The 27649-nt window shown below is 41.0% G+C and overlaps 1 protein-coding gene and 2 non-coding genes across 8 annotated transcripts in view; all 3 read left to right on the forward strand.

The window, feature by feature from the left end:
• The window catches only part of LOC108716231 (E1A-binding protein p400), an 81759-nt gene that overhangs the window by 40596 nt on the left and 13514 nt on the right, over positions 1–27649 (forward strand). For 5 of the 6 annotated variants that reach the window (XM_018262356.2, XM_018262367.2, XM_018262373.2 and 2 more), the window contains 21 exons: positions 6900–6988; positions 7780–8069; positions 9711–9913; positions 11820–11989; positions 12678–12874; positions 13305–13416; positions 15400–15543; positions 17374–17529; positions 17711–17794; positions 19492–19629; positions 19776–19820; positions 19925–20078; positions 20153–20394; positions 20544–20717; positions 21127–21174; positions 22652–22779; positions 23294–23350; positions 23433–23511; positions 23590–23808; positions 24727–24772; positions 24852–25139. In XM_018262356.2, the coding sequence (XP_018117845.1) occupies positions 6900–6988; positions 7780–8069; positions 9711–9913; positions 11820–11989; positions 12678–12874; positions 13305–13416; positions 15400–15543; positions 17374–17529; positions 17711–17794; positions 19492–19629; positions 19776–19820; positions 19925–20078; positions 20153–20394; positions 20544–20717; positions 21127–21174; positions 22652–22779; positions 23294–23350; positions 23433–23511; positions 23590–23808; positions 24727–24772; positions 24852–25139 (3063 nt within the window). The remainder of the gene's footprint in view (positions 1–6899; positions 6989–7779; positions 8070–9710; positions 9914–11819; positions 11990–12677; positions 12875–13304; positions 13417–15399; positions 15544–17373; positions 17530–17710; positions 17795–19491; positions 19630–19775; positions 19821–19924; positions 20079–20152; positions 20395–20543; positions 20718–21126; positions 21175–22651; positions 22780–23293; positions 23351–23432; positions 23512–23589; positions 23809–24726; positions 24773–24851; positions 25140–27649) is intronic. The other variant, XM_041567188.1, reaches the window with a different exon arrangement.
• Positions 10418–10544, forward strand: LOC121396249. The gene has a single exon (XR_005962906.1). It is a non-coding gene; the product is annotated as a small nucleolar RNA SNORA49 (small nucleolar RNA).
• On the forward strand, positions 12377–12503 carry LOC121396248. The gene has a single exon (XR_005962905.1). It is a non-coding gene; the product is annotated as a small nucleolar RNA SNORA49 (small nucleolar RNA).

Raw genomic sequence — 27649 nt, forward strand, 5'->3', positions numbered from 1 at the left:
ATAACTGTATTGAAATACATCAATGCGATATATAGTGAATAAAGTACCCCCTATTGTAAAATATAAGGATAGTATAAGTCACAGAGGAGTTCCATGAACATATAAAAGCAGGAGGCCAAAGTAACCTCTTGGAACTCCGAGGTTACTTTTAATATCCTTATATTTTCCAACAAGGGGTACTTTATTATAATACACAAGTTTTATTGAGTCATGTGACAGAAATTACATCACTACTCACCGTTTATAGCTGATGACATCACAAGTCACTGTTTATAAAGCTATAATTTACAAGATATTCATGGCTTTTGTGTATTATAAGGCTATAAAGACAGATGGTATATAAATGGATTCTGTGATTTTCAGTAATTATGTCCACGGATGCAATGTTAGGTACTGATGTGGTTAAAACACAGCAGATCGTAGCCAATCCAAAACCTGAGGATATTAATCCCATTGTGCATGATTTCAGATAGTGCTGCGTGTATTGTTGTTCTGGGATTGACCATTTCTTCCTTTAATGTGGTCATATTTTTACCATAACCTGTATAGCCTTCAAATTTAGTTAAATTAAAACGCCTATTCAAAATCCCGGCAACACTTTAAACTGACTCTGCACTTAATATCCTCTTAGATATTGTGGTAAAATTTATTAAGAAGAAGTCCAAAAATGTAGGTAAGGCTTTCTTTAAACAGATACATGGTGCTTCTTAGTATTTGGGATTGAGACGTTAACCTATAGCCCAGGGATCTCCAACCTTTTTTACCGGTGAGCCACATTCAATTTTAAAAAGAGTTGGGGAGCAACATGAGCATGAAACAAGTTCCTGGGGGTGCAAAAAGGGCTGTGATTGGCTGTTGGTAGGTCCAGTGTGGACTGGTAGCTACATGAAGCTCTGGTTGGCAGTACATCAGGTTTTATGCAACCAAAACTTGCCTACAAGGTGGGAATTAAAAAAAATAAGCACCTGCTTTGAGGCCACTAGGAGCAACATCCAAGGGGTTGGTGAGCAACATCTTTCTCATGAGCCACTGGTTGGGGATCACTGATCTAGCCCAAAAGGAGGGTAGGTGACATAATTAATAGACTGTAGCTGTATGGTGAATCAACATATATTTTTCTCATAGTCAGCTTGGGGGACACAGGGACCATGGGTATAGCTAGTACCACTAGGAGGCAGGACACAACCCTAAAACAGAACTGACTCCTCCTTCACTGGCTATACCCCCAGTAGGCGGAGCTTAAGTCAGTTTGAGTTGTGTCCTCAGGAGGTTAGGACGTTTTTTATTTTCTGCTAATACTTCTCAGTCAGCTAAGCTGACACCAGGGGCAATGCGGACCCTTTACACTGAGTAAAGGCTCTAATGTCATCCCCCAACGTGGGAGCCTGTCTCCGGGGTCACATTGTGCTCTGGCACAGACCACCCAGCTCTACTGATGTCTCCCTTTCCTTGCAGGAGGAGCAAGCTGGCCGGCAGACAAAGAGAGTGCTTGGATGCCTTGGGCTGGAGGTAAGTCTGAATCCTCAGCCCCTATCCCTCCTTTACCAGGCTTGGCGCCTGGCTCTTCCCTTCATTCCCCCTCAAGCCTACTTGGATTGGGATTTATTCCCTTAGGGCCAGGGGGCGCTCAGGCAGTGCGCACTATTGGCGCTACACTTCTGCACATTCCCTCAGCGGGTACTGTAGCGCCGCCATTAATGATTCGTGCGCTGTTGGTGAGCGGGGTTTTTTCCTTGCGCTGCGCGCACGCGCGCATGCGCAACTCGGCCTCTGACGCCATACGCGTCCACTCCCCTCGGTGCGTGCCGCCATCTTGCAGCACAGGAGCGCACTGTGGGATTCGCGCGCTTCTTTTCTCTGCGACACAAGGGCTGCACGCAGGGGCACGGGGACCTTCAGTACTCTCTGCACTACCCGACCAGGCTACTCCTCCTTCCCTGCCTATATCTCGCAGGTTAGCGTGTAGCTCACAGACATTGGGGGTGAGTAAGTTTTTCCTGTATTTAAACTTCCTCTACCACTTCCTAGCCATCATAATGTCTGAGGGGCCAAGTGAGGGCCTTTTTACCAGGGCAGCACCCTCTGCTTCTATTACTTATTTGGCCTGTGCCAAATGCTGCAAACGTTTGCCACAGGGCACAAAGACCCCTTATGTTCTAAATGCAAGCCTCAGGTTACTGAACCCTCAGTACCTACTCCACCTCAGGGGAATCAGTCTCAGCAAGGAGACTCTCCAGCTTCCAGCAGACATGCTTCCCCAATCAGAGGGCATACTACTCCAGAATGGGCCTCCCAATTGGCCACAGGAATTCCAAAATTGGCTCAGTCACTGGACAGGCTACTTTCCCGTCTAGATAACCCTAGGCATAGACCTTCCAAACGCAGAGCTCCTTCTCCGTCTGATGAAGAGAGCGATTCTCCTCCCAGACACCAGTCTCCTTTTCCTCCAGACTCTGAGGATGAAGACCGCTCTGATGGGGAACTTTCGGTTGGTTCCGGCCATGATGCAGAGGAATCACACAAATTTTCATCAGAATCCGTGGATTCCTTGATTTCCGCTGTATTGGAAACTCTTAATCTCCAAGAAACGGAGGCTACAGCCGAATCCTCAAAGGCTCTTTTTAAACGACACAGTAAAACATCACCTGTTTTTCCTTCTCATTCTCAGCTTGACCAGCTTATTCAACACGAATGGGACAAACCCGAGAGACGCTTCCAGGCAAACCGGCGTTTCCTTAAGCAATATCCTTTTCCGGCTGATATCACTGACAAGTGATCATCTCCCCCATCAGTTGATGCCCCCGTGTCTCGACTTTCCAAAAATACAGCACTGCCAGTCCCTGACGCTTCATCCTTCAAGGACTCCATGGACAAGAAATTAGAGAGCTTACTACGTTCTGTTTTCTCTGCTTCTGGCTCAGCCCTTCGGCCAGTCATTGCCATGGCGTGGGTCAGCAGGGCCATACAATCCTGGTCCGATACTCTCATTACCTCTATAGCAGACGGAGCCCCACGTCACGAGCTGTCTCAATTAGCCTCACAGATCAAAGAAGCGAACGACTACTTATGCGAAGCCTCACTGGACGCAACGCAAGTCATCAGCAGGTCATCAGCTCTTGCTGTTGCAGCTCGCAGATCCCTTTGGATGAAGTTATGGTCCGCCGACCTTTCCTCCAAAAAGTCTCTTACCTCCATCCCCTTCAAGGGCAAGCTTCTCTTCGGACCCGACCTCGATAAGATCATTAGCCAAGCTACCGGAGGTAAGAGCACTCTGCTACCACAACCAAAGGCTCGTCCCACCTTTCGTAGAGGAAAGTTTTTTCGTGTCCCCCAATCCAAGGGATCGAGATCTTCTCCTCCACGAACATCATTCACAAATAGAGGTCGGTTTGGGAACAAGCAAAGATCTTCCTGGCAAAACCGGAAGCACACCTCTAAGTCTACTGACAAGTCTACCTCAGCATGACGCCATCTCCCTAAGTACAACGGCAGTGGGGGGAGGTTACGACTTTTTTCAGAAACATGGTCTGCAATCACTCAAGATTCATGGATTCAAGAGGTCGTCACCAGTGGTTACCACCTAGAATTTTCGTCTCCTCCCCCTCCACGGTTTTTCATGTCACGACTCCCGCAGGAGCCAAACAAAAGATCAGCCTTCCAGAATGTGATTACCAGTCTTCTTCTCGCAGAAGTTATTATTCCTGTACCTCCTGCGGAGCGATTCATGGGATACTACTCCAATCTCTTTGTTGTCCCCAAAAAGGACGGATCCGTTCGGCCTATCCTAGACTTAAAGGAGCTCAACAAATTTATCCGTCCTCGCAAGTTCAAGATGGAATCCCTGCGGTCTGTCATCGCAGCGATGTCACCAGGCCAATTCCTCATGTCTCTCGACATAAAGGACGCTTACCTACACGTCCCCATTTTCCCTCCGCATCAGAAATTCTTGCGGTTTGCCTTCAAAAATCGTCACTTCCAATTCACGAGTCTGCCCTTCGGCCTCACCTCGGCTCCCCGAGTCTTCACCAAAATTATGGCGGCAGCCACGGCAGAGCTTCGCAGCACTGGGATAAACATCACTCCCTACCTGGACGACCTGCTAATCAAGGCACCTTCGCTTCAAGAGGCTCAACAATCTCTTCGGACCTCCATCATCAAGCTACAGGACCTGGGCTGGGTTCTAAACCTCACCAAGTCTTCTCTAGTACCCAGCCACTCCATGATTTTTCTGGGTATGACGTTCGACACTCAATCACAAACGATATCTCTTCCAATGGAGAAAGTAGTCTGTCTGCAGCAGTTGGTGACGACACTACTTCAAAAGCCACGTCACACAGCGAGATTCTGCATGAAGGTTCTGGGAGTCATGGTATCCTCGATCGAAGCAGTGCCATTTGCTCAATTCCACCTCAGGGAACTTCAGTGGAACATTCTCTCCTCCTGGAAACGAAAATCCCTTCTACAGGAGATTCAACTTTCTCAGCTGACGAGATCCTCTCTCCTCTGGTGGTTACAGACCCCACATCTCACCAAGGGGAAACGTCTAGGGGACCCGTGCTGGCGAATTCTGACAACGGATGCGAGTCTCTTTGGCTGGGGAGCAGTTCTCGAGGGCCAGTCTGCCCAGGGACAGTGGTTGCAATCCGAACGCCGGTTGCAGATCAACCTGCTCGAGATTCGGGCCATACGGCTGGGTCTCCTCCACTGGCAACACATCCTCAAGGGTCAAGCGGTGAAGGTTCAGTCCGACAACTCCACAGCGGTGGCCTACATCAACCACCAAGGCGGTACAAGAAGCAGGGGAGCGCTCAACGAGATAAAGCTTATCTTTCGGTGGGCCGAAGCTCAACAAGTTCACTTGTCGGCCATCTACATCCCGGGGTTGCTGAATTGGGAAGCGGATTTTCTCAGCCGTCAGTCCCTGGACCCGGGCGAGTGGTCCCTAAACGACGACATCTTCCAGGAGTTAACGCTAAAGTGGGGCGTCCCAGAAGTAGACCTCATGGCAACCAGGCACAACAGGAAGGTTCCACAGTTCCTGGCTCGCTACAGAGATCCCCTGGCTCACGACGTCGATGCCATAACGGCTCCCTGGCCCTTTCGGCTGGCGTACGCCTTTCCACCTCTGCCACTCATTCCCAGAACCATCAGAAGGCTTCAAAGAGAAAGGACCACCCTCATTCTGATTGCTCCACGGTGGCCCAGACGGGCTTGGTTCTCAGATCTCCTCAACCTATCCGTGGCAGAACCATGGACCTTACCGTCAATTCCAGACCTTCTCACCCAGGGACCGATCCGGCACCCACACCTAAGCAACCTCTCCTTAACGGCATGGCTCTTGAGACCAAGATCCTAACCCAAAAGGGTTTTTCTACAGCGGTTGCACGCACTATGTGTGCAGCACGGAAACCGATATCAGCCAAGGCGTACTATAGAGTTTGGTCCACCTACCGCCAGTGGTGCTCTAAATCCAAGGTGACGTTCCGGACCTTATCCATACCGCACATCCTGGAGTTCCTGCAAGACGGTCTCTCCATGGGCCTGTCCTTAGGGTCTCTGAAGTCCCAGATCTCTGCCCTTTCGGTTCTCTTCCAGAAACGGCTCGCTCTACTTCCAGACGTCAAGACGTTCATGCAGGGAGTGGCGCATGTAGCTCCGCCAGTTCGCACACCAGTTCCTGTGTGGGATCTTACCTTGGTTTTACGTGCTCTTCAACTGCCTCCATTCGAACCACTAGCTTCTGTGCCTCTCCAGTGGCTCACCTGGAAGGTCGTTTTTCTGCTAGCTATCGCCTCTGCGAGACGTGTCTCTGAACTCAGTGCACTCTCCTGTCGAGCTCCTTACCTCATCTTCCATCACGACAGGGCTGTTCTTCGCACTATTCCTTCCTTCCTACCGAAGGTCATCTCGGAATTTCACCTTAACCAGGAAATTGTTGTGCCATCATTTTGTCCTGCTCCTGCAAACCCTAAGGAACAAGCCTTGCACTCCCTTGATCCGGTGAGAGCCCTGAAGTTTTATCTGCATAGGGTTCGGGACTTCCGCAAGTGTGATGCGCTGTTGGTGATTCCATCGGGTCCTCGCCAGGGTACTCCGGCTACCAAGCAGAACATTTCCAGGTGGATCAAACAAGCTATCCAAAGAGCTTATACAGCGAAGGGGAAGGATCCCCCACACAGAGTCACGGCTCATTCCACCAGGGGTGTGAGTACTTCCTGGGCGTTCCGTAACCAGGTTTCGGCTGAACAGCTGTGCAAGGCAGCTACATGGACTTCAGTCCATTCATTTCCAAATTTTACCACTTTGATACCTTTGCGGCATCTGACACTCGCTTCGGCAGACGGGTGCTGCAGGCTGCGGTGGTGTCTTCCTAGGCCTCTTGTCCCACCCGGCTCTGGGGACAGCTTTGGTACGTCCCATGGTCCCTGTGTCCCCCAAGCTGACTATGAGAAAAGGAGATTTTGTTACTTACCGTTAAATCTTTTTCTCTTCAGTCACTTGGGGGACACAGGGCTTCCCTCCCTGGACTGAGGCCTTCACTTCTGTCAGACATTTTATGGTTATTAAGTGTTATGGTTGTTTCTTACTCTAAGTTTTATTACTCCTGTTAACTTTGGTACAAACTGACTTAAGCTCCGCCTACTGGGGGTATAGCCAGTGAAGGAGGAGTCAGTTCTGTTTTAGGGTTGTGTCCTGCCTCCTAGTGGTACTAGCTATACCCATGGTCCCTGTGTCCCCCAAGTGACTGAAGAGAAAAAGATTTAACGGTAAGTAACAAAATCTCCTTTTTATTATGGCCCCTTCAGTCTGTTGATATCTAGTGTTACATCATGGCAATTTTGTTTTACTGGTAAGTAGCCTTTTCTTTGTTTTTCACTGCTAAATTCTTATCTACATAGGACTTGTTGCAGGGAGGAATATACAGGCTTTTTCTACAACTGCTGATTCAGTGCCCAAAACTGCTCAGGCTGCAGTGTGTCCAGCTCAGGTATTTACATCTTTCAGGTTTTATGTCGTGCTGTGAAGTTATCTATTGTAAGAATGCATATGATGATAGTATATGAGTTTCACTTGCACTGAGTGGTACCACATAAATACCACATAAATCTGATCTCACCCACATTTCCTTGAGCATTGTCTAGTAGAGCTACCATCACTGGTTTAGAATTTCAAATGACTAATATGGTTTTTATAAGTACTTTTCGTTAGGATTAACACACTGGTTTTAAATGAAAACATTTTCTGTATCAAGTATTGGAGCAAAGATGATTTAACAAAATGAGTGCACATAATTTACATGTTCCTGGAAAATCAAATAGCAATATTATTGACTTACAATTTTTACAGAACATCAGTATTCTTTAATAAACACCTCTTTCTATTCTGTTTAATTTTATTTTTGTCCTATATTTTTATTATTTTGGTGTACTTCAGTTGCAGCCCCATCTGCCTGTGCAAAGTTTTGTAATACAAGTGGCCAGATGCATGCCATGCTACTTTTTTATGATAATGTATCTACAGTTGGGAAGAGAAATATCGTTTAGTGAGCAGAGAGGCAAGTATAGCATTTGAAAGCAGTTCTATAAACAAGGGTTGACCAAAACAAAAACCCTTAATTACTAAATATATAAGAATCTGAAAAAGTAGTAGATCACTTTTATTCCCAGGAAGTATTGTGCTGCAAATGTTCAGTAAGTTGTAATGATTATATTTATGTTGCTAGCAAAAGACTATATGGCTATATTTTTTTGCCAACTTTACACTTGTTTTGAAATGAAGGAATCAGCGGAAGAGAAACAGCGTGTGATTAAAGAACGCCTGGACCGCCTTTTTGTTTATAATGAACTACGTTGTGCAAGATCCCCTATCTATGGAACAGACCTATTATCTCTCTGCTCCTTAAACTCTTCTGGAGCTCAGCCTCTTTCACTGGGCACAGTATGGAGCTGGACAGGCTCTGTGAACTGCTTCCATTCATCTTGCTCCCCTGAGAACTCAAATAATCTACTTCATCACCTTATTCTATCCCATGATCAACAGAAGACAGCCTTGGAACCTCTTGCTATAAGGTTAGAGTCATTCTTTTGTATCCTAGTCTGGCTGCATGTATTCAGTAATGTATATAAGTTTTAGTCTAATTCTAATGTAGTTATATACTTATAGGCAACATTCTCATTGTGATGCAGAATTGTCAGAGTGAATATAGGGTACAGTTTCAAGGGGAGACATATCAGCAAGGATGTTGTACATAATTCCCTATTTTGCTGGAAGGGAAAGTAGTCCCATCATTTTGAGACCCAAATTATTACTACCCAGTTATATTAGCTATGCTTTCTGTGTCCTCTTACCCTGTATTTTTGTAGATCTTGACTTCAGTTTTGACAACAAGATACTCTGGAAATATACTGTGTTGTTAATATGTATGTATTTACTTTGAAGTCCTAACTGATACTAAAAAGCTAAGCTTTATGTGTTTATAACGCTTCAGATTTGTTTTAAAGGTGTTGTTCACCTTTAAATTAACTGTTAGTATGATGTAAAGAGGGATATTCCGAGACAATTTGTAATTGGTTTTAATTTTCTTATTATTTGTGTTTTTCAAGTTATATAGCTTTTTATTCAGCAGCTCTCCAGTTTGCAATTTCAGCAGTCGGTTTTTGCTAGGGTCCAACATAAATAACCTAGCAACCATGCACTGATTTGAATAAGAGACTGGATATGTTAAGGAGAGGCCTGAATAGAAAGATGAGTAATAAAAAGCAGCAATAACAATACATTTGTAGCCTTACAGTGCATTTGTTTTGTGACCCCCATTTGAAAGCTGGAACGAGTCAAAAGAAGGAAAATAATAAAAAAAAAACACATAAAAAATAAATAATGAAGGCCAACTGAAATGTTGCTTAGAATTGGCCATTCTATAACATACTAAAAGTTAGCGTAAAGGTGAATCACCCCTTTAAGGTAGCAATATTCCTGTAAGAAGTGGGAAGCTGCAACTAAATGGGCATCTCCTGTTCTGGAAATCTTTCTTTCTCTTTTTTGCTTGCATGCACTATTAGGGTCCCTATATTTTGGTGAAATATGCACTTTTTAGTAGAATATTACAATCTTAACTGTCTTCCAACTCTTTTCTAAAGATAGTTAGTCAAATAAATTGAATCAAAGAATATTTATTCAGATATTCAATAACTTGAAAGTTGTCAACGAGTTGTCAAACAATTGCTTCAGTGACAACTTTTGTGATACTGTAGTTGGCATTAATTCCTAAAAGTGTTGGCATTATAGGTTTGTTTCCAATCAAAGCATTATTATTTTTTTGAGTTGTATCCATTGCCCCTTTTTTTGCACAGGATTACTCCTGATTCATTGGTTTCCTCCCATGCTGCAAAAAAAAAAAAGAAAAAAATTGCAGGTTGTTACTGATCACTAGGGTTTGTGATTGTGCTTATTTTATGTGTAATTATATAATCCCCTGATGCAGGGATGGATGAGAATCCTCTATAGAACGCTGTAATAGTTTGGTTCTAATGTTTACATTATAAACAAATATCTACCATGAGGCATAGCACAGACTCTTTATGTTCAAGACGTATTTATATATCAGTAAGTACCATGCATGCAGATTATGTAGTGTAAATGGGGGAAATGTTTGTGAAACACCTGGGTGATGGGTACCTTCTTTTGGTTAAAATAATTACTCCTGTTTCCAGTGCTCTCTGTGTGGTCCCGACAGTAGTTGCGGCTCCTCCAATTCTGACTGTACCGAATCCTCCTGCTGCGTACGTTCATAGCTTAAAGATGCTAGAACATGGTCTGAGGGATCAGCTTGCTCCTGTTTTACCTGAACTGAGGGAGCGAACCACTCCTAACTGCTTGCCATTTCCTGATCTTAAACTCATCCAGACTGACTCAGGTAGGCTTTATAAAGTGAGGATAATATAGCTTGTCACTTTTATGCTGCTGTTGCATTGTTTACATTTCTTACTGGCCAATACCAATGATTTATCGCTGGGCAACTAATCTCCCCCGAATAGCATTGTGTACCACTACCCTAATTACACATACAGCCACCTTTTTAACAGAGGAGGGTATAATGCGTTGTTCTGTTTGCTGTTAAGACTGTGTTTTATTTAATTTAGTGTTATCACTCCCATTGCATTTTATTTTCACACTTCACAGAGTTCTATTACATGCTCCTCAGGCTCAGTTTAGATTATAGAAGCAAAATGTATAGACTGTTTCAGACTTTTTAATTGGCATACAGGAAGTAGATATTTTATATATTGTTAGACATCTGATATTGTTTTTTTAAATTGCATATTATAGATGAAATATTTCCATACAGAGAATTGCATCTACATCTGTAAACTGCATTGGAATATGTCATTATTTTGTCGGAGATCTATCCAGTGTTCCAATTCCTCATCCTTACTCCAGGGTTATTGTTGCTTGTACATTCCCTGGCATTAATTGAGGATAAAGTAATTGCTCTGATTTGCCTTTGGAAACTTGTTTTCCTTAGGGCTTAGTTAAGTGCAAACACTTCATTTAATTTTTCTGACATACAGCCACCGTAAAGGAACAGTAACGTCAAAAAATAAAAGTGTTTTAAAGTAATGAAAATATAATTTAGTGTTGCCCTGCATTGGTAAAACTGCTGTGTTTGCTTAAGAAATACAACTATTGTTTATATAAATAAGCTGCTGTGTAGCAATGGGGGCAGCCATTCAAAGGGGAAAAAGTTCAAGTTACACAGCAGATAACAGATAAGCTCTGTCTGTCCAATAGTGTTATCTGTTATCCATTTGTTAACCTGTGCCATATAGCCGTTTTTCAATTTCCGCCATTGCTCCACAGCAGCTGGTTTATATGAACTATAGTAGTGTTTCTGAAGCAAACAGATCAGTTTTACCAGTGCAGGGCAACAGTACAATATATTTTCATTTCTTTAAAACACATACATTTTTTGGTGTTACTGTTCCTTTAACAGAGGAGGGTATAATGCATTTTTCTGAGGCTGTGCTTCTCTTGCCAATTACGGATTAGCCATTTAGAATATCAATGCATTTTCTACCTCATTTTGGTACTGCAAAAAACAATGCTGCTTAGAAGTTAGGATGAATGAGTATCCTGTATGGCTTTGTGCATGCTCTGAACAGCATTTGGGTTTTGAGCTGAGAGCAGATTAAAGTGCAGTTGTGCCTTGGAATTTTGAAGGAGTTAGGCTACCTTTGAAACATAGCAAATGGTGATTTATGATAAGTTCTTATTTAATCAGTCAAGATGCTTTGAACATGCTTCTCTGAACAGGTGGGTCTATAGGGAGAATTTGGAAGGAAAAGCAGAGTCTGATGGCTCAAAGCAGTTCTAGAGACAGGCAGAAGCCAGAGTCTTGCCGTCCGCAATAGGATGACGTGATTAAAGTTGTGTGTCAGATGCAGAGAGTAGATTGAGTGAAGGATTGTATTTTAGGATCAGACCTGAGATATAAGGAGGGGCTTCACTTTTAATAGCCTACAATGTGAGTGTTAGTAGTCTGAATTTATTATTCAATATGAGATTGGGAGCCAGGGAAGGTAAGATCTTGTACCTGCTAATATTTCCTCTTTGAGGGATACAACTTTTATTTTCATTTATTATGTTGTCATTTCTTCTAAATAAAGGAAAATGTTAAATTAAATATAAAAGGAAAAAGTACCACACTTGTGAGAGCTGCTCAAACAAAAAGTGTTTTCATTACAAAGTTCCAACTACAAACTGCTATTCCTCAGGGACAAACCAATTATACCAATAATATTATTCTTACCCTATCAACACAGGAAAGCTGGATGCTCTTGCTGTCCTTCTGAGAAAGCTGAGGTCTGAAGGCCGGAGGGTTCTTATATTTTCCCAAATGCTTCTGATGCTGGACATCTTGGAGCGGTTTCTGGACTTCCATTCTCTGACCTTTCTGAGGATTGATGATCATGCCAACTCTGAGCAGTGCCAAGTAAATTCACCCTTTTTATGCTGTCCAAGATTAAATATGTTTGTATGGAATTATGTTCTGTTTGCTGTTAAGCCTGTTTTTTATTTAATTTAGCGTTATCAGTCCCATGCTGCATTTTATTTTCACACTTCACAGAGTTCTATTACATGCACCTCAGGCTCCGTTTAGATTATAGAAGCACAGATGTATAGACCGTTTCAGACTTTTTAATCGGCTTAAAGGGAAGTAGATATTTTATATATTAAGTTAGACATCTGTAATTGTTTTTTTTTTTTTTTTTAAATTGCATATTATGGATGAAATATTTCCATACACAGAATTGCATCTACAGCTGTAAACTGCATTGGAATATGTCATTATTTTGCCGGAGATCTATCCAGTGTTCCAATTCCTCATCCTTACTCCAGGGTTATTGTTGCTTGTACATTCCCTGGCATTAATTGAGGATAAAGTAATTGCTCTGATTTGCCTTTGGAAATCAGTTTTCCTTAAGGCTTACTTAAGTGCAAACACTTCATTTAATTTTTCTACCTTTTGCATACATATATTACATATTTGTGAGCTTGGTTGACACAGCAAATTGTATTGTTACACCTGATATTGTAGAGATGTTGATGTTATTATAGAAGTATTTAGAAGTATATTTTGAGTGATGGATTCTTACATGCCCTGGTTGATTCTTTATCAGGACCTGATGAAGACTTTTAATAAAGACCAACGCATCTTCTGTGTTCTACTGTCTACTCACATTCCCAATCTGGGGGCATACCAAGTGGAGGCAGACACAGTTATATTTTATGACAGTGATTTGAATCCTGTTATGGATGGAAAAACTCAGTCATGGTGTGACCTTGTAGGAAGATCAAAGGATATACATGTATACAGGTAAACTATACCTAATATTTCTGAATACTAAACATTAATTTAATGATTCTTATTTGTGAGTAAGTATAAGTTTAAGTATAAGTTTAAAGACCTAGAATATACATGATCTGTTCTAATCTGTGTAAACATATTAAAGCGGAATCTGTTAAACTGAGGGTAGTTCCCCGACGCATCTGTATCAACTTGATGCTCAACATAAATTCTTTGAATGTTGTCAATCTATTGTGAGTGTCCTTTATTTCTAACCTGCCTTGGCTCAGTGCTGACATCCATCATATTTCGTAATACCAACAAATAATTTTTCTGGAATGATTTCTAAAATTTGCATCAGTGCCTCCTAAAACTAAACTCTTAATTTATATATTGGTGTTAATCCATAGTATAAAAAGCCACATTAACCAGTTAAGCTATTTTTTTCCCTGTACATTAGACTTGTTAGTGCTAACTCAATAGAAGAAAAGTTGCTGAGGAATGGAACCAAGGATCTGATCAGGGAAGTGGCTGCTCAGGGCAGTGACTATTCTCTGGCCTTCCTAACACAGGTACATTTTACTTATCTTCGGTTAATTATTATTTTTCTTTGTGCATTGTAAATGCAATTTCTGAATAAAATGTCTATTATCCAGGAAATCCTATCTCTGCTAAGAAAACTACTTTTGCTATGAGCACTCAGGAATACCAAGACTTAATTAAACAACCTTAAAGTGATTGTTTGTTTCAGTTCAGTTGGTTTCAAATAGTTCACCAAAAATAGACTTTTTCCAATTACTTAATATTTTCTATGTGTGACCATTTTTCTAATACAGTATTGTAAGTTTTTAAAGTTTTATTTGTCAACTTCTAAAGCAGGGCCCCCCAAGTGCCGGGCCGCGGGCGCGCCAAATTGAATAATGCTGACCCCCTGGGCACATGATTAGTGAAATGATCTGCCACTTGGTCTATATTGCTGCCTGTGTGCTGAAGGTGTTGGCAATAGACACGTACCGCTACGTAGTGAAGCACTGCTCTTGCATACGTCTTTAGTTTAAACTTAGAGTTTGAAAAATCAGGAAAAAAATGGAAAGTAATTGAAAGACGTCTTTATTTCTGAGGAACAATCTGTAAACTATTGAACTGAGTGTTTGGAAGGTAAACAAACCCTATGAGTGGCGTTGCGCAAGGCAAGCATTACACTGCTATAGGAAAAAGTTCCTTTGCTAACTGCACTCAATTGTTTGTCACTGTTAATTTATAAGCAGTGGAAGACACAATTAATTACATTTAAAAAACATTTAATTTATTAATCATATTGATGAAATCAATTCATAATTAAGTATTTAATTTCACAGTTATTCATTAACACAATTCATCTATTTACAGCCAATTCATAATTATTTACACCATATGCAGAGACCCATAACCACCTTCTCCTATATCTCAGTCCATCAAATGTTTTGAATTTGGTAGATATTAATTCCATTCAGTACTCTGTAGTTCTCAATGCAGTTCAATACTACACCCAGTTCTTAAATACTATACTATATGATTGCACTTTCCATCAGTTTCAAGAATTGCAGAGGTAGAGCAAAGTCAGAATGCACTCAAAGTCCCATGATGCACAGCAGGTCCGGACTGAGAATTAAAATAGGCCCTGGCATTTCAGGTACACAGAGGGCCAATCAGCCCACCCAGCCTCTACCAGCCCACTAAATACTGACTTTCTATGGCACCTTATACCAGCCCCTCTGGCATTTGCCAGAACCCACAGATTGCCAGTCCGGGCCTGATGCACAGAGGTGTTACCATCACATGCTCAATTTGCCTTATAATCAATATGACCATACATGTTTGGTCTCGCGATAATGAGCACTTCTAAAGACAAGATGGTATAAGGTTTTATCCAAACATGCTCTGTGACACAAATGTACTGCCACCAATCACCAACTACTGATTCAGAGATAATATAGCCCACATACCCTCTTCATCCTTTTCAATGTAAGCTTAATAAACAGGGTTTGTGCTGAAATTATTTTTGCCTCTTCTATTAATTAAGAAATATCTGGTTTTATATTCTTATTCAGTGCAATAAAAAAAACAGTTTAACTTCCTGTTAGAAATAAACCACTTTCTGGTTCTGCAGTACAAGGTGAAACTCATAAAACAAATGATCGTTCTTCTGATGTACCTATATAATGGGTTGCTCCTTTTTTTTTTTAAATGCTGGGGATGGGAGGGTGTTCCTCTCCCTTTGAACAAATTACCTTAATAATATTAGAAGAGGGCACAGTGAGCTTAGTGAAAACACACATTTTCCATTGGTGATTTACAAGTGCAAAGAAACTAAGAAAATATGAAATTCTTTCATGATTCTTTTCTAACACAAATCCTATTTATTGTACTTTTTTTTTTTTTTTTAGAAAGTGTAAACTTCCTCTTTAAAGATCAAATAATTGTGGCAGCGTTGTTAATAAGGGACACATACTTTACAAAACATATTTTAACCTTTCTTTTATTGCTCTAAAAAAAGTTTACTTTAATGTCTTCAGCAAACTATCCAGGAACTATTTGAGGACTGCTCTCCTTTGGACGACTCAGGATTTAGAGTAAAAGCTGAAGAGTTTGTGCTGCTATCACAGGAACCATCACCTTCTGATACAATCACAGCTAAGGTTGCGAAACCATTTGTGGAGGTACTTCTATTCCAATCTTTTTTTACATTATTTTCATTCTTATGAACAACTCTTGAAATACCAAACCTTTAAACAGTTATGGCTGATACAGCATTAGGTATAGTAAATAAAATGTAAGAGTAAATGTATGGCATATAATTGAGCTTTGCAAGTTTGTCTTTTAGTACACTGTATCCCATAGACTGGAATTTTAATTCCTTTATCTAATAGATACAGTTCTGTATGTAGACAACTAGCAGTAGAAGTCAGGTAGAGCCCCCACTTAGACATGTATTCTACAAAGATGTTTCGTTTTAAACACATCAATCACTAGTAAAGTACCAGTTTTCTTTAAATTGCTGCATTAATCTCTCCATGTAAATGCCATTAAAGGAATTGTTCTGTAGAAAAATAAAAACCTGAATAAATAGGCTGTACAAAAAAAAAAAAAAAAAAATTCTAATATAGTTGATCAGACAAAAATGTAATGTATAAAGGCTGGAGTGACTGGGTGTCTAACATAATAGCCAGAACACTACTTCCTGCTTTTCAGCTCTCTTGGTTTCCACTGATTGGTTACCAGGCAGAAACCAATCAGTGACTTGAGGGGGGGGGCCCATGGGTCATAACTGTTTGCTTTTGAACCTAAGATGAATTTTGAGGATCAATTGCAAACTCACTGAACAGTTATGTCCCATGTGGCCCCCCTTCAAGTCGCTGACTAACTGAGAGTTAAGAGAGCTGAAAAGCAGGAAGTAGTGTTCTGGCTATAATGTTCAACAGCTACTTTATACATTACATTTTTGACTAACTACCTATTCTAGAAGCATTTTATTTTGCACACCTTAACTATTTACCCTGTTTTTATCTTTATACTGAACTGTTCCTTTAATAACACATTTTTTGCCTTTGATTCCTGTTCTCCTGAATTCCCTGGCTGAGCATAGTGGGCTACGCATTTCAAAATAAAGGAACAGTATCATCACTGGTGCTAACTTTTCGTATTATGCTTGTCCAGCCACAACCATACACAAACTTGACACTCCATATTACGAATAAAGAAGCAAGAATATTTCTCTATTTAGAATTCAGTTAATAGTTAGAGCGATATCACGGTGAACCTCCAATGGATGCTCTTTAATCAAGTCACTGATCTAGCCCTAACAAAAGAGCATTCATTTCCATACTGTTTTCATGTACATTTCCTTAAAATGGAAGGCGGAAACTGCCCTGGCCCTAAAGTTGTGAGAAAACCAGATAAACCAAGCGGTGCCCACATACAACCTTCTTCTCACTAAGTGGGTGCCCTGCAAAATTCAAAACAAATTGCTGTCTTCCTGGCTGGACAAGCATAATACGAAAAGTTAGCACCAACACACTAGCCCAAATTTACACCTACACCCACCAAACATGGGTGACCATTCGTTATTCCCTTCTCCGACCTCAGAGTGTGTGTTGAAAAAAGAAAGACCATGGAAACAATTTAACAGTTTGTTTGTTTGTTTCTTTATTGTGGAACATTCAATAATAACAATGTGCAGAATACAGTTGAACAGATAAACATGCTATAAAGCAACATGATACATGAGAAATCAAGAATTCAGTTAATATGAGCTATGACCCCACCCCTTCCCCATTTTAGAACATGATGCAACTTGACCCTTTCGTGTGTAATGAATGTGGTGTTAATGAAAAAGCATTTGAATATGCTGAAAAGATGTTTGTCGGATAATTGCAAAATTTTGCATCTTTGATAGTCACAAGGATCTTCTTTAAACTAAATTAATGTTTTAAGTTGTTACCTTGTTTCTTATATTGCAGTTGTGTTTTGTTAATGTTCCTCTCTGATAGGCTCTAGTTGAGATTGAGTGCATCGAGGAGGACATTACTGACCCAGTGGAAGAAGATCCAAATCCCACTACTGGTATCAGCTATGCGCATAGCGGTGAACCAGCTGATCTTCCAGGACCTTCCCAGTTCCAGGAACTCGTTGAACTCATGCAGCAGGTAGGCAGTAGAAAATGCTTGTATGCAGTGATTAATCCTGAATATTTTACATCCTGATTTGACTTCATCTTCATCTTCTTGGGACAGGCAACTTGTCTCAAACATCTACTTTATTAGCTGCTGCCATTGTATTTACTTACCTAGTTCACATTTTAATGTATATTCTATTGCTTTTGTTTAGCTGACTCCCATAGAGAAGTATGCCCTGCATTATCTGGAATTATTCCATGTCCAAAGAGCTGAAGCCCATGATGAATGCACTGAGGTGTGTAGAAAGACTTGCCTTGAAATGTTTTGCTTTGTTATAGGACATTCTCACTCATCTTTCACTTTTCATTCTCATCTTTCACTTGCTTCTTTTACAGATATGTGTAACTTCTCTGATCTCCCAGGGCAGTATCTGCTTTGTCATTTGCCATTTTTCCTTCTTAGGTAGTGGTTTTCCATACACAATATTGTGTACCGAGTATTTATTTTGATTTAAATTGAGCATTTAATATAAAGCTGTATATTGAGGCCAATGTGTGTGGAGAATATGTTGTAAACCAATTTTATTTCGAGTGTCTTTTCTTTGAATTATCCAAACATCCATTCCTAGCTTAGCCACTTTAGGGAAAGTGCCTCCCATTATAATTTTTAATTATCTGCCCATTCATGTAGCAGATTGGGATAGACCAGTGTAATCAGTGCCTGGAATATAGGACCTATTCTAAAGAAAACCTACCTTCTATATGGGATTTCAGTAGTGTCAAAGACTTGGTTACTCCAAGTGCTACCTAGGAAGGGTACAGATATTTAAAGGAACAGTAACACCAAAAAATGAAAGTGTTCTAAAGGAATGACAATATAATGTAGTGTTGCCCTCCACTGGTAAAACTGGTGTGGTTGCTTTAGAAACATGACTGTAATCTATATAAACAAGCTGCTTTGTAGCCATGGAGGCAGCCATTCAAGCACAGGTTACACAGAAGATAACTGATAAGTTTTGAAGAATCCCATTGTATACTACAGAGTTTATCTGTTATCTGCTGTGAATTCAGCTTTGAATGGCTGCCCACCGCAGCTTGTTTATGTAAACTCTAGTAGAGTTTCTGAAGCAAAAACACCTGTTTAACCAGTGCCACCACCACCATTTTCATTTTTTGGTGTTACTGTTTCTTTAAGGCAGTTAAGCTTGTCCAATTTGTACATTCATCAATTACTAACTTCTTTAGACCTGTGTTAGACGTACTGTACTTTGATCCATCATGCCACAACACTTAAGGTGTAAATATAACTTTTTTTTTAACCAATGGAAATTAAGGTGTGATTGTTTTCCTTAGTTTCAATGAAGATATTGACTAAGCATATTTCAACAGGATACTTTTAAAGTACAGTGGCCTTTTAAACGTATCCGGTTATATATACTGATCTTACTGAACCTAGCTAACGGTTCAGCATCTCTATAAATAATCATCCTGGATTGGATTTCTTTGAGTGTTTGCAACATGCACATACTCTGTGTCCTGTGAGCAGAGTAAGCAGAGCTAAGATTAGGGATTTTTGCAAATCAACAAGCAAAAAATCAGGGTTGCCTGCCATATAAGCTGATGCTACATACAGGGCTTATTATTTTTTCTGATGCTAATTGTGCTGATTTCTGAGCTGTGTTGTACCATTAAACCGAGTTATTTATTAATCAGCCTTATATTAGGACATGGGTGTGTAGTATATTGTGCCTCGGTCCCTAAGCTCAGTTAGTAACAGTAGCACAGAGCATGTGCAGTGAATCAGCAGAAAAGAAGATTGGGAGCTACTGGGGCATCTTTGGACACACAGATCTTTACTGCTAAAGGGCTATGGTTGCCTTTTGATGGTACAGAAGCCCAAAACATAATGTACAACATTTCTAGTCTACTTCTTTAGTTAAGCTTTAGTTCTCACTGAAACACTTGCCCTTCACGGGTGTTTGTCCTTATCCAGGAGAAGTTAAATGCTGCCAAAAGGGAGTGGGACTCTAAACATCTGCGAGAACTTAAGGAGAGGGAGGATATGATGCAGTGTGAAGCAGAAGGGGAGGAGGAGCTACTGACTTACACTCGGGAAGATGCATATAACATGGTAAGTGTGTACTGAAAGGTGACTGAATTCGAATAGTAGCATTCACATCCGATAATGATGTACTCCAACTGTGAGTCTCCACAATATATATTACAGTGGTATTTTGTTAAACCTGAGTTAAAAAAATCACTTTTTCCCCCCATTAGGACTTTATTTATGATGGACCAGATGAACAGACTGAAATAATGCCGGTGAGAGCCTTTTATGCATTTAATACCTACTGACATCCTTCTTGTACAGTTGCTTTTCAAACAAATGAGTTATGTTGACTGAGGGAATCCATGGTTCTGTTTAGGTCTGGACTCCACCAACCCCCCCACAAGATGAGAATGACATTTACATAGATTCTGTTATGTGCCTAATGTATGATACCAATCCCATCGTGGAGTCTAAACTTCCTCCAGTTTATATGAGAAAGGAGCGCAAGCGACATAAGACTGATCCTGCTGGTGAGTTAAGGCAAAATAATATGTGCCTTCCACGTAATATCCTGCTATATATCCTGCTGTATTTTTACTTTTAGCTGCAGGTCGCAAAAAGAAGATGCGACATGGAGAATCAGTGGTTCCACCTCGATCACTATTTGACCGGGCTGCGCCAAACCCTCTTAAAGTGCGGAAGGAGGGCAAGGAGCAGAAGAAAAACATACTCTTGAAACAACAAACTCAGTTTGCAAAACCTCTTCCAACTCTCATTAAGCCTGTAATGGAATCTGGGCCAGACAATCCAGAATGGTTGATTAGTGAAGACTGGGCTCTTCTGCAGGTAATTGTATTTGGAAATGGTAAATGCTAAACATTATCACAGAACACTAATCTACATGCTTTCTTGTTTATATGCATTGGAACTGAATACTTAAGTGTCAGTCTCAAACATCTAACAATTCAATCTGTCAATCTTTGTGTATTTAACAGGCAGTGAAGCAGCTTCTAGAACTACCTCTCAACCTCTCAGTTATGTCCCCAGCCCACACACCCAACTGGGATCTTGTGAGCGATGTGGTCAATTCCTGTAGTCGAATCTATCGATCATCTAAGCAGTGTCGCAGTCGCTATGAGAACGTCATCATTCCAAGAGAAGAAGGAAAGGTGAGATTGGCCGTTGCTGCTATAACAGCTATAGTTGTGATGTGCCTTAATTCTCCTTTTTTACTGCATTTTTTTGTTCTTTCACTTATGCAATATGTGCATTTTGTTATTTTCTGCCAACTAATGTGTGAATGCTTGTGAAGATTTCATGGACAAAACATAATATTGCTTACCAAGTGTAGTTTTGTAAATGACATGAGGGTGGAGTTTTGATCACAAAGATGTCTAAAAATGTAATCCGTCACATGATGTGCATTTCCTACATCCTAATCACATATGAACATGCTTATGAGGAGTATATACTAAACTTCATCCTTCCTTAAACTCTCTTATTAAGGATGAATATGGGTATACTATGGTATAAAAATAACTTGACATTATCATTTTACCTTTTTTTTTTTTTTTTCAGTTGTTGTATGATGTCAGTCCAAAGAAGAAATCTGAAAACCTATTTAAGGTGTGTTAAGTGGAATAAAAAAATGCAATCTCCTGTTTTACTCTTATTTTATAATTTTATATAGCTCAGCTTGCACTACTTTTCTTTTGGAAACTGCTCCAGTTTTCATAGCATTGAGGTATGTGTTTTACCCACTGCTGTTTTCCAAATTTTTCGCAGGTGTTGAGTGTGATTTAGATCTTGATTTATTGCTAGCCACAATAGGGGAACTATTGTGACAATGAAAATGTAATATAAGCTTCAGCACAGTGAAATAAGAAGTTTTTCAAAACATAATCAATTAAAAATTCTGTACCATCTCTGAAATAATCACGTTTATCATCACTATCCCTTTCTCAACATCTGATTCTCTTCATTCTGTCTTCATACAGCAGTTGGTTGTCAGATAATGATTGACAGTATCAATAAATGTCGGCATACGTCAATTTAAAAAGCCTTTGTTGGTTTACATGACTGGGATCTTCCAACAAGCAAAAACGTTTCAGGACCAAACACAGCCCTTTCTCAAGATAATCATTGACAGTTAGATCCAATATATCTTATTCAGGGGCTTCTTTTGCCTATAAGATGTGTTAGTGCTCACTCTGTTAAAATCACCAGACATAATGTTTCTCTACAATACATGCAGGATTTATGCAAAAGGCAGCTATTTTGCTAGATTTTGTATGTGCTGGAATCGGTTATTTGAGTGAGCTCTAATAAAATCTGCAAGTTAAGGAAGTCCCCCTATAAGATATATTAAATCTAACTGTCAATGAATATCTGACACCCCACCCAACTGCTGCAAGAAGTCAGAATGAAGAGAAACAGATGCTGAGAGGGGGATAGTGAAGATACACTTGATTATTTCAGAAATTATGCATAATATTAAATTGATTTTATTTAGAAAGTTTCTTTTTTCAGTGCGATGAAGCTTATATAAAATTCATTCATTTTCGCAATAGTTTCGCTTTAAGAATAGTCCAGCGTCTTGTTTTTCTTATTGACAGTCCCACGAGTGCATCCATGAATTTAAGCAATTGACATCAGTGGGAGCATTTATCTCTCTTGTTGCCAATTGATGGCTATTTAATGCCTTGTGACATATGACTCAAATGGCTCCAACAAATCAAAGAATGTGTTGCGTCACTTCCATTTGCAAAAGATGAAGAGAATGTCTATAAAGGGTTTTATTACAACTCCAAAGGTGTAAGCTGCTGGAGCACCTACCCAAGGAGAATTTAAGGTGGTTGATGCTTTTCCAATTGTTAGTGAAATTGCTTTATTGACCAACATTGAGACTGTGAAGGGTATTTCTTTTTATCTGAGCAGAGAATGCAGTGTAGTAGAGTGCAGAACACACATGCAGCAGGTATATGGTTATATAACAAGTTATTGTTAGTGTGTGGTGATCATTTACTGTTGAATATTCATGCCAAACAACCCTAACTTGGTTGTTCTAAGAATTTTTTTTTTTTACATTTTTAAAACTCTAAAGACCAAGCCTTTGCGGACAAGCCAGATCTACGCACAGGATGAAGGTATAACACACATTCAGTTGTTTGCTACCCGATTCGAACTAATGAAGATAATTGCAGGAAAGAGGAGTCAGCCTAGCAAACCCATGTAAGTAAAAGTTGTTACGTGAATATTGGGGATACATCCCTAATTAAGAGCATATATGAAAGGTAATAGACAGGTTTAGGGTCAAGTAACATAATTACTAAATCATTTATATGCCTTTTGATGCTTTCTAAAAAACTTTTTTGTAATTTAAAATGATTGTCAATCCTGCTCCTATTTTTGGCAGTAAAATCTGGAATGTGCCCATTTACAATCACCAGCGTCAAAAGTATAACATAGGTTAATCCAGCGACATTTGTTCTAGAAATGAATTATAGTTTCATGCTATATAATTAAATGTTTACATTTTTGTAAATTATTACAGTATTATGTGCTAATCATAATGCAGATTGGGATGAGTTTTAAACTATTGGGTTAGTGCAACTAATACTTTTTTTTTTATTCTAATACTTTCAACTTTCGAGCACTTATTTAAGCATTGGTTTATCAGTGACATTATGATCATTATCATCCTTCACATTCATTTTAATCGTTCATTACTTGTTATTTGCTATAGACTTGGAGGCAATCCATTCCAGAAGAACCCCAAGCATGCCTCAGTCCTGGCAGAGAGGTAAGAATTAATGTTATTAACAGTGCATTGATACTATAGGTGCATTGTCATAGTTTACAATAAAAATTTGTTTTACTTCCAGTGGCATCAACTATGACAAACCCCTTCCCCCAACCCAGGTTGCTTCATTACGTGCAGATCGAATAGCAAAGGAGAAAAAGGTGGGTTCTATAACTTTATTGTTGGAATATTGAACTCTACTTGTAGGTTTTCTACCTTCTTCTTTTTATTATCTAAAGGCTTTAGTAGAACAGGCACGAGCACAGCAGCAGTCTGGTCCAGCACAACCGCAACCTCAGCAAAATGGGCAACAACCAGCTCCAACAGCAGCAGTGCTGCCAGTACAAAGCCAAGCCCAACAACTTACTGTTACGCAGTCTCAGGTGGTAGTACAACAGCAGCCAGCACCCAAGGCACCCAGTACAAGCACAACTCCCATCTCCAGCCCCGCACTGCTGGTAAGAATTTTTGTTTAGGTGTTTACTTTATCTTATGGTACCATTGATAGTGGAAAAATAACGGGAACTATGATGAAAAATATGATGGAAGTAATAAACCTTTTAAATACAGTCTGTTAAATATGCTGATCCTTTTCTGAAATCAAGCTAATTTTATATATCTACCTAGTTTTCTTCTCTGCATGCAGGCTTTGTATATGTATATCAAAGACATCTTGACTACAAGATTTAGGCAAAGGGCACACAGACCAGTGATGTTTTAGAGCAAATTGTATGTCAAAAAAACAGACTTTACATAAAGCCTGCATAGAGAGAAAGATTGCTGACAATGGTATAGGAAAGATTCACTTTATTTTAGAAGCTGTACATAATTTTTTTTTGTTTTTCAATTTTGAACACACTGGAGCAAACAAATTGAAGCAGTCAATGATAAGAAGGAAGGAACGAGAACAAAGTTAGAAGTAGAAGGAAGAGTGCGAGAGAAGTAGCGTGGAGAGCATGGGACGGGCAATTCCTGTGTATAACTCATTAGGGTTCATATCATTGGAATTATGCAGTTGACCATTATATCACATTTGATAGAGGTAGAAAGATAGCTCATACAGTGCAGGCCATTTAAGTGGGTGTTGGATGCAGTCTTCCCTTGTCCATTAGCCATCTGTCCTATATTTTGCCAAACTTTGCTGGGCATGCATGGACACTGTAGGTCAGCTTTTGGTTGGGCAGCTTCTTCCAGGTCATCAAATACTCAATTTATAATTAACTGTATTTAGAAAGTGAATTTTTTTTGTGGGATTAATTCCCAATGTTGAAGGCCTTACTGATTGAGATGCGTTTCCTAATAAGTTTTCTCTGCACTATATTTTATTAGCTTCTTTAGTGGATATTAATGTTTTTTATTTTTGTTCTTCTTAACAGACTGGTGCAATTAAGACTGCAGTGCCTGGAACTACCATAGCTACAGGTAAGAAAAACCTTAAATGCTGATGTACAGTGTAAGCTGTGAGAGCACATTGAACAGCCCTTTTAATTTTGGCTTCTAGGTACTGTCAGCGGGAGTGTGGTTGTGTCTGGGGTGCCCCCTGCTACCTTCCAGTCAATTAACAAGCGTCTTGTGTCCCCGGTGGTAGCTGCTTCTGTAAGTAATGCTACTGCACAAATGGTCCAGCAGAGAACAGCAGCCACTGCAACGCTTCCTACTGAGATGGTCACCATAGCAACTAGCCAGGGGGTACGAGCTGTTACTTCAGTAACTGGAGGAGCCGTTGTCACTACTAACCTCACTCCTGTACAAACCCAGGCTCGGGCCGTTGTAACCCAGGTGACAACAGGTAATGACACCCAGAGTGATTTTCTTATGTGGTTATATATTGTCGCATTTAAGGAGTTATAGGGGTTGTTCACCCTTCGAACTGTTTTTTTAGTTCAGTTATTTACAGATTGTTCACCAGAAATTCTTTTTCTCTTACGGCCTTGGAGGACACATTAACCACGAAGTTAAGCTCCTCCCTCCAGGAGGCAGGACACTGATACTAAAAAAAAAAATTGCTGGACTCCTCCTTCTCCCTCTATCTCCTCTTGCTTAACTCCCCCAATTCAGTTTTATCAGTGTCCTGCACTGAGGAGGTAGGACGACCTCTAGGAGGTCCTGCTAAAGGATATTACGGTCAACGGCTAGCGTTGACACCCGGGGTGTGACAGGAGTCAGGGCCACTCCAGGCCTCTGCTGGGGCCGGTAAGACTCCTGAGAGCAGACAACCCATCACGTACTGTCTCGCGCTACAGCTGGGACAGCTGAATGGCAGATGGTTACTCCAGAAACCTCTGGTTACCAACACTGGTATCTCTCTCTACCTCTCCTCTGTGTTGCAGGTCAGGTACAGTACGTGAGGAGGCAGAGTATATACATCAAATATACATAGAGCTAGAGGTCAGAAGGGCTGCGGGGGAGACATGTTTCTCAGGGGAGGGAGAGTGAAGGCCTCTGCCTCTGTTACGTATTTGGCATGCTCTTCATGCACTGCAAAATTTCCCAAGGGTCAGGAGGACCCAGTGTGCGCAGCCTGCTCTGCTACAGGGGAACCATCTGTCCCTCCTGTACAAACAGACCATACAGGTCAAGGGAACATTTCCCCTACTCTGACAACTGCCGGGGATTCTGTGGGGGCTACAGCATCCCTGCTCAACACTATGGGGGATAGTCCCCCCCCCCTTGGGTGCTTCAGTTGTCCCAGTCCCTGGCCAGCCTGCAGGGAATCGCTAACCTATCTTCCTCTCTGGACAGGTTTTTTAACCACCTGTCGGTTCAGCCCCTCACTAGGAGCAGGAAGTCAGCAAGTAAAAGAAAGACACCCCTAGCAGCATTGTCTGGAGAGTTGGCTGACGAGGGTGGGCGATACTTATCTAAGCGAAGGTGAGATTTCCTCAGCCTCATCTGAGGATCTCCCTGAGTCCGACAGAGAAGTCCCCCATGACGTGGAAGGAATTATCTGGGCCATTAAGCACTCCTTAAAGCTAGAGGAGGCATCGGGCTCTAGATCAGGAACCAAGGAACCCTTTCACGAGCAGCTGGGGGATATTATCTAACAGGAGTGGGATAGCCCAGAGAAAAAATTCCACTGCGGTCGGTAGACCTGCCTCCCTGACCTGGAAGGTAGTGTTTCTGGTGGCCATTGCTTCGGCCAGAAGGGTCTCAGAATTAGGGGCACTTTCCATGGCCCCGCCGTTCATGGTTTTCCATCCAGACAAGGTGGTCTTGCGAACTGTACGCCCCTTCCTTCCTAAGGTGGTGTCTAGTTTTCATGTTAACCAGCCGATCGTGGTACCTTCCTTCTGTCCGAAGAAAGAAAAGGAGGTCCGTCTTCATTCCCTGATCGTGGTAAGGGCATTGTCAACATACATACAATGAACGGCTTCAATTCGTAAGTCAGAATCCTTGTTTGTGATTCCCTCAGGCCCCCGGAGGGGGACAGCAGCTTCCAAGGTGACTATTTCGCGATGGATCAGAGAGACGATCCGTCAGGCATACTTAGCCGCCCACAGAAGTCCTCCTGAGACAGTCAGAGCCCATTCGACCAGGGCCCTAAGCACTTTTTGGGCTTGGAGGAATGATGCTTCTGCTGACCAGCTGTGTAGAGCTGCCACATGGTCCTCCGTGCACACCTTTACAAAGTCTTACCGTTTTGATACATACTCTTCTGCTGAAGCGAGCTTTGGTAGAACGGTCCTGCAATCAGTCGTAGGTTCAGCCTGAAACAGGCACTGGTCTCCGTTTCTCCCTTGTGGGGTTTACATGGGAAACTGTTCCCCTGGCTCTTTTGTTCTTCTAGTTGGTGTATATACATATGCTCCTTGTTATGGGCTTGTTATCGAAACTGAATTGGGGGAGTTAAGCAAGAGGAGATATAGAGGGACAGGGAGGAGTCCAGGCAAGTGTCTTGCCTCCTGGAGTTAGGAGCTTAACCCCGTGGTTCCTGTGTGCCCCAAGTGCCTAGAGAGAAAGAGATTTAACGGTAAGTTCTACTAAAAATCTCCTTTTTTCAATTGCTTTCCATTTTTTTCTAATTTACCATATTTCCAAAATAGAAATTTATTTTAATGTTCCTTTCCCTGGTGTTTTAGCCTGGCAGCTCAGTAATTCTGGTGCAGATTCTGAACGGTTACAATTTGCAAAATTAGTTGATACATTTCTCAGCAGCATCTGTAGGATATTAGCAACTATTGTATCAATTCTGCTCAGCAGGGACAAAGATAAGAAATGTATCAACTAAATGTATCAATTTAGAACATTTTACAGAGTCTGTTACCCCCTCACAGAGCTGCTTTAAAAAGACATGAGAAG

This window comes from Xenopus laevis, chromosome 1L, assembly GCF_017654675.1.
Source record: "Xenopus laevis strain J_2021 chromosome 1L, Xenopus_laevis_v10.1, whole genome shotgun sequence".
Classification (NCBI taxonomy): Eukaryota; Metazoa; Chordata; class Amphibia; order Anura; family Pipidae; genus Xenopus; species Xenopus laevis.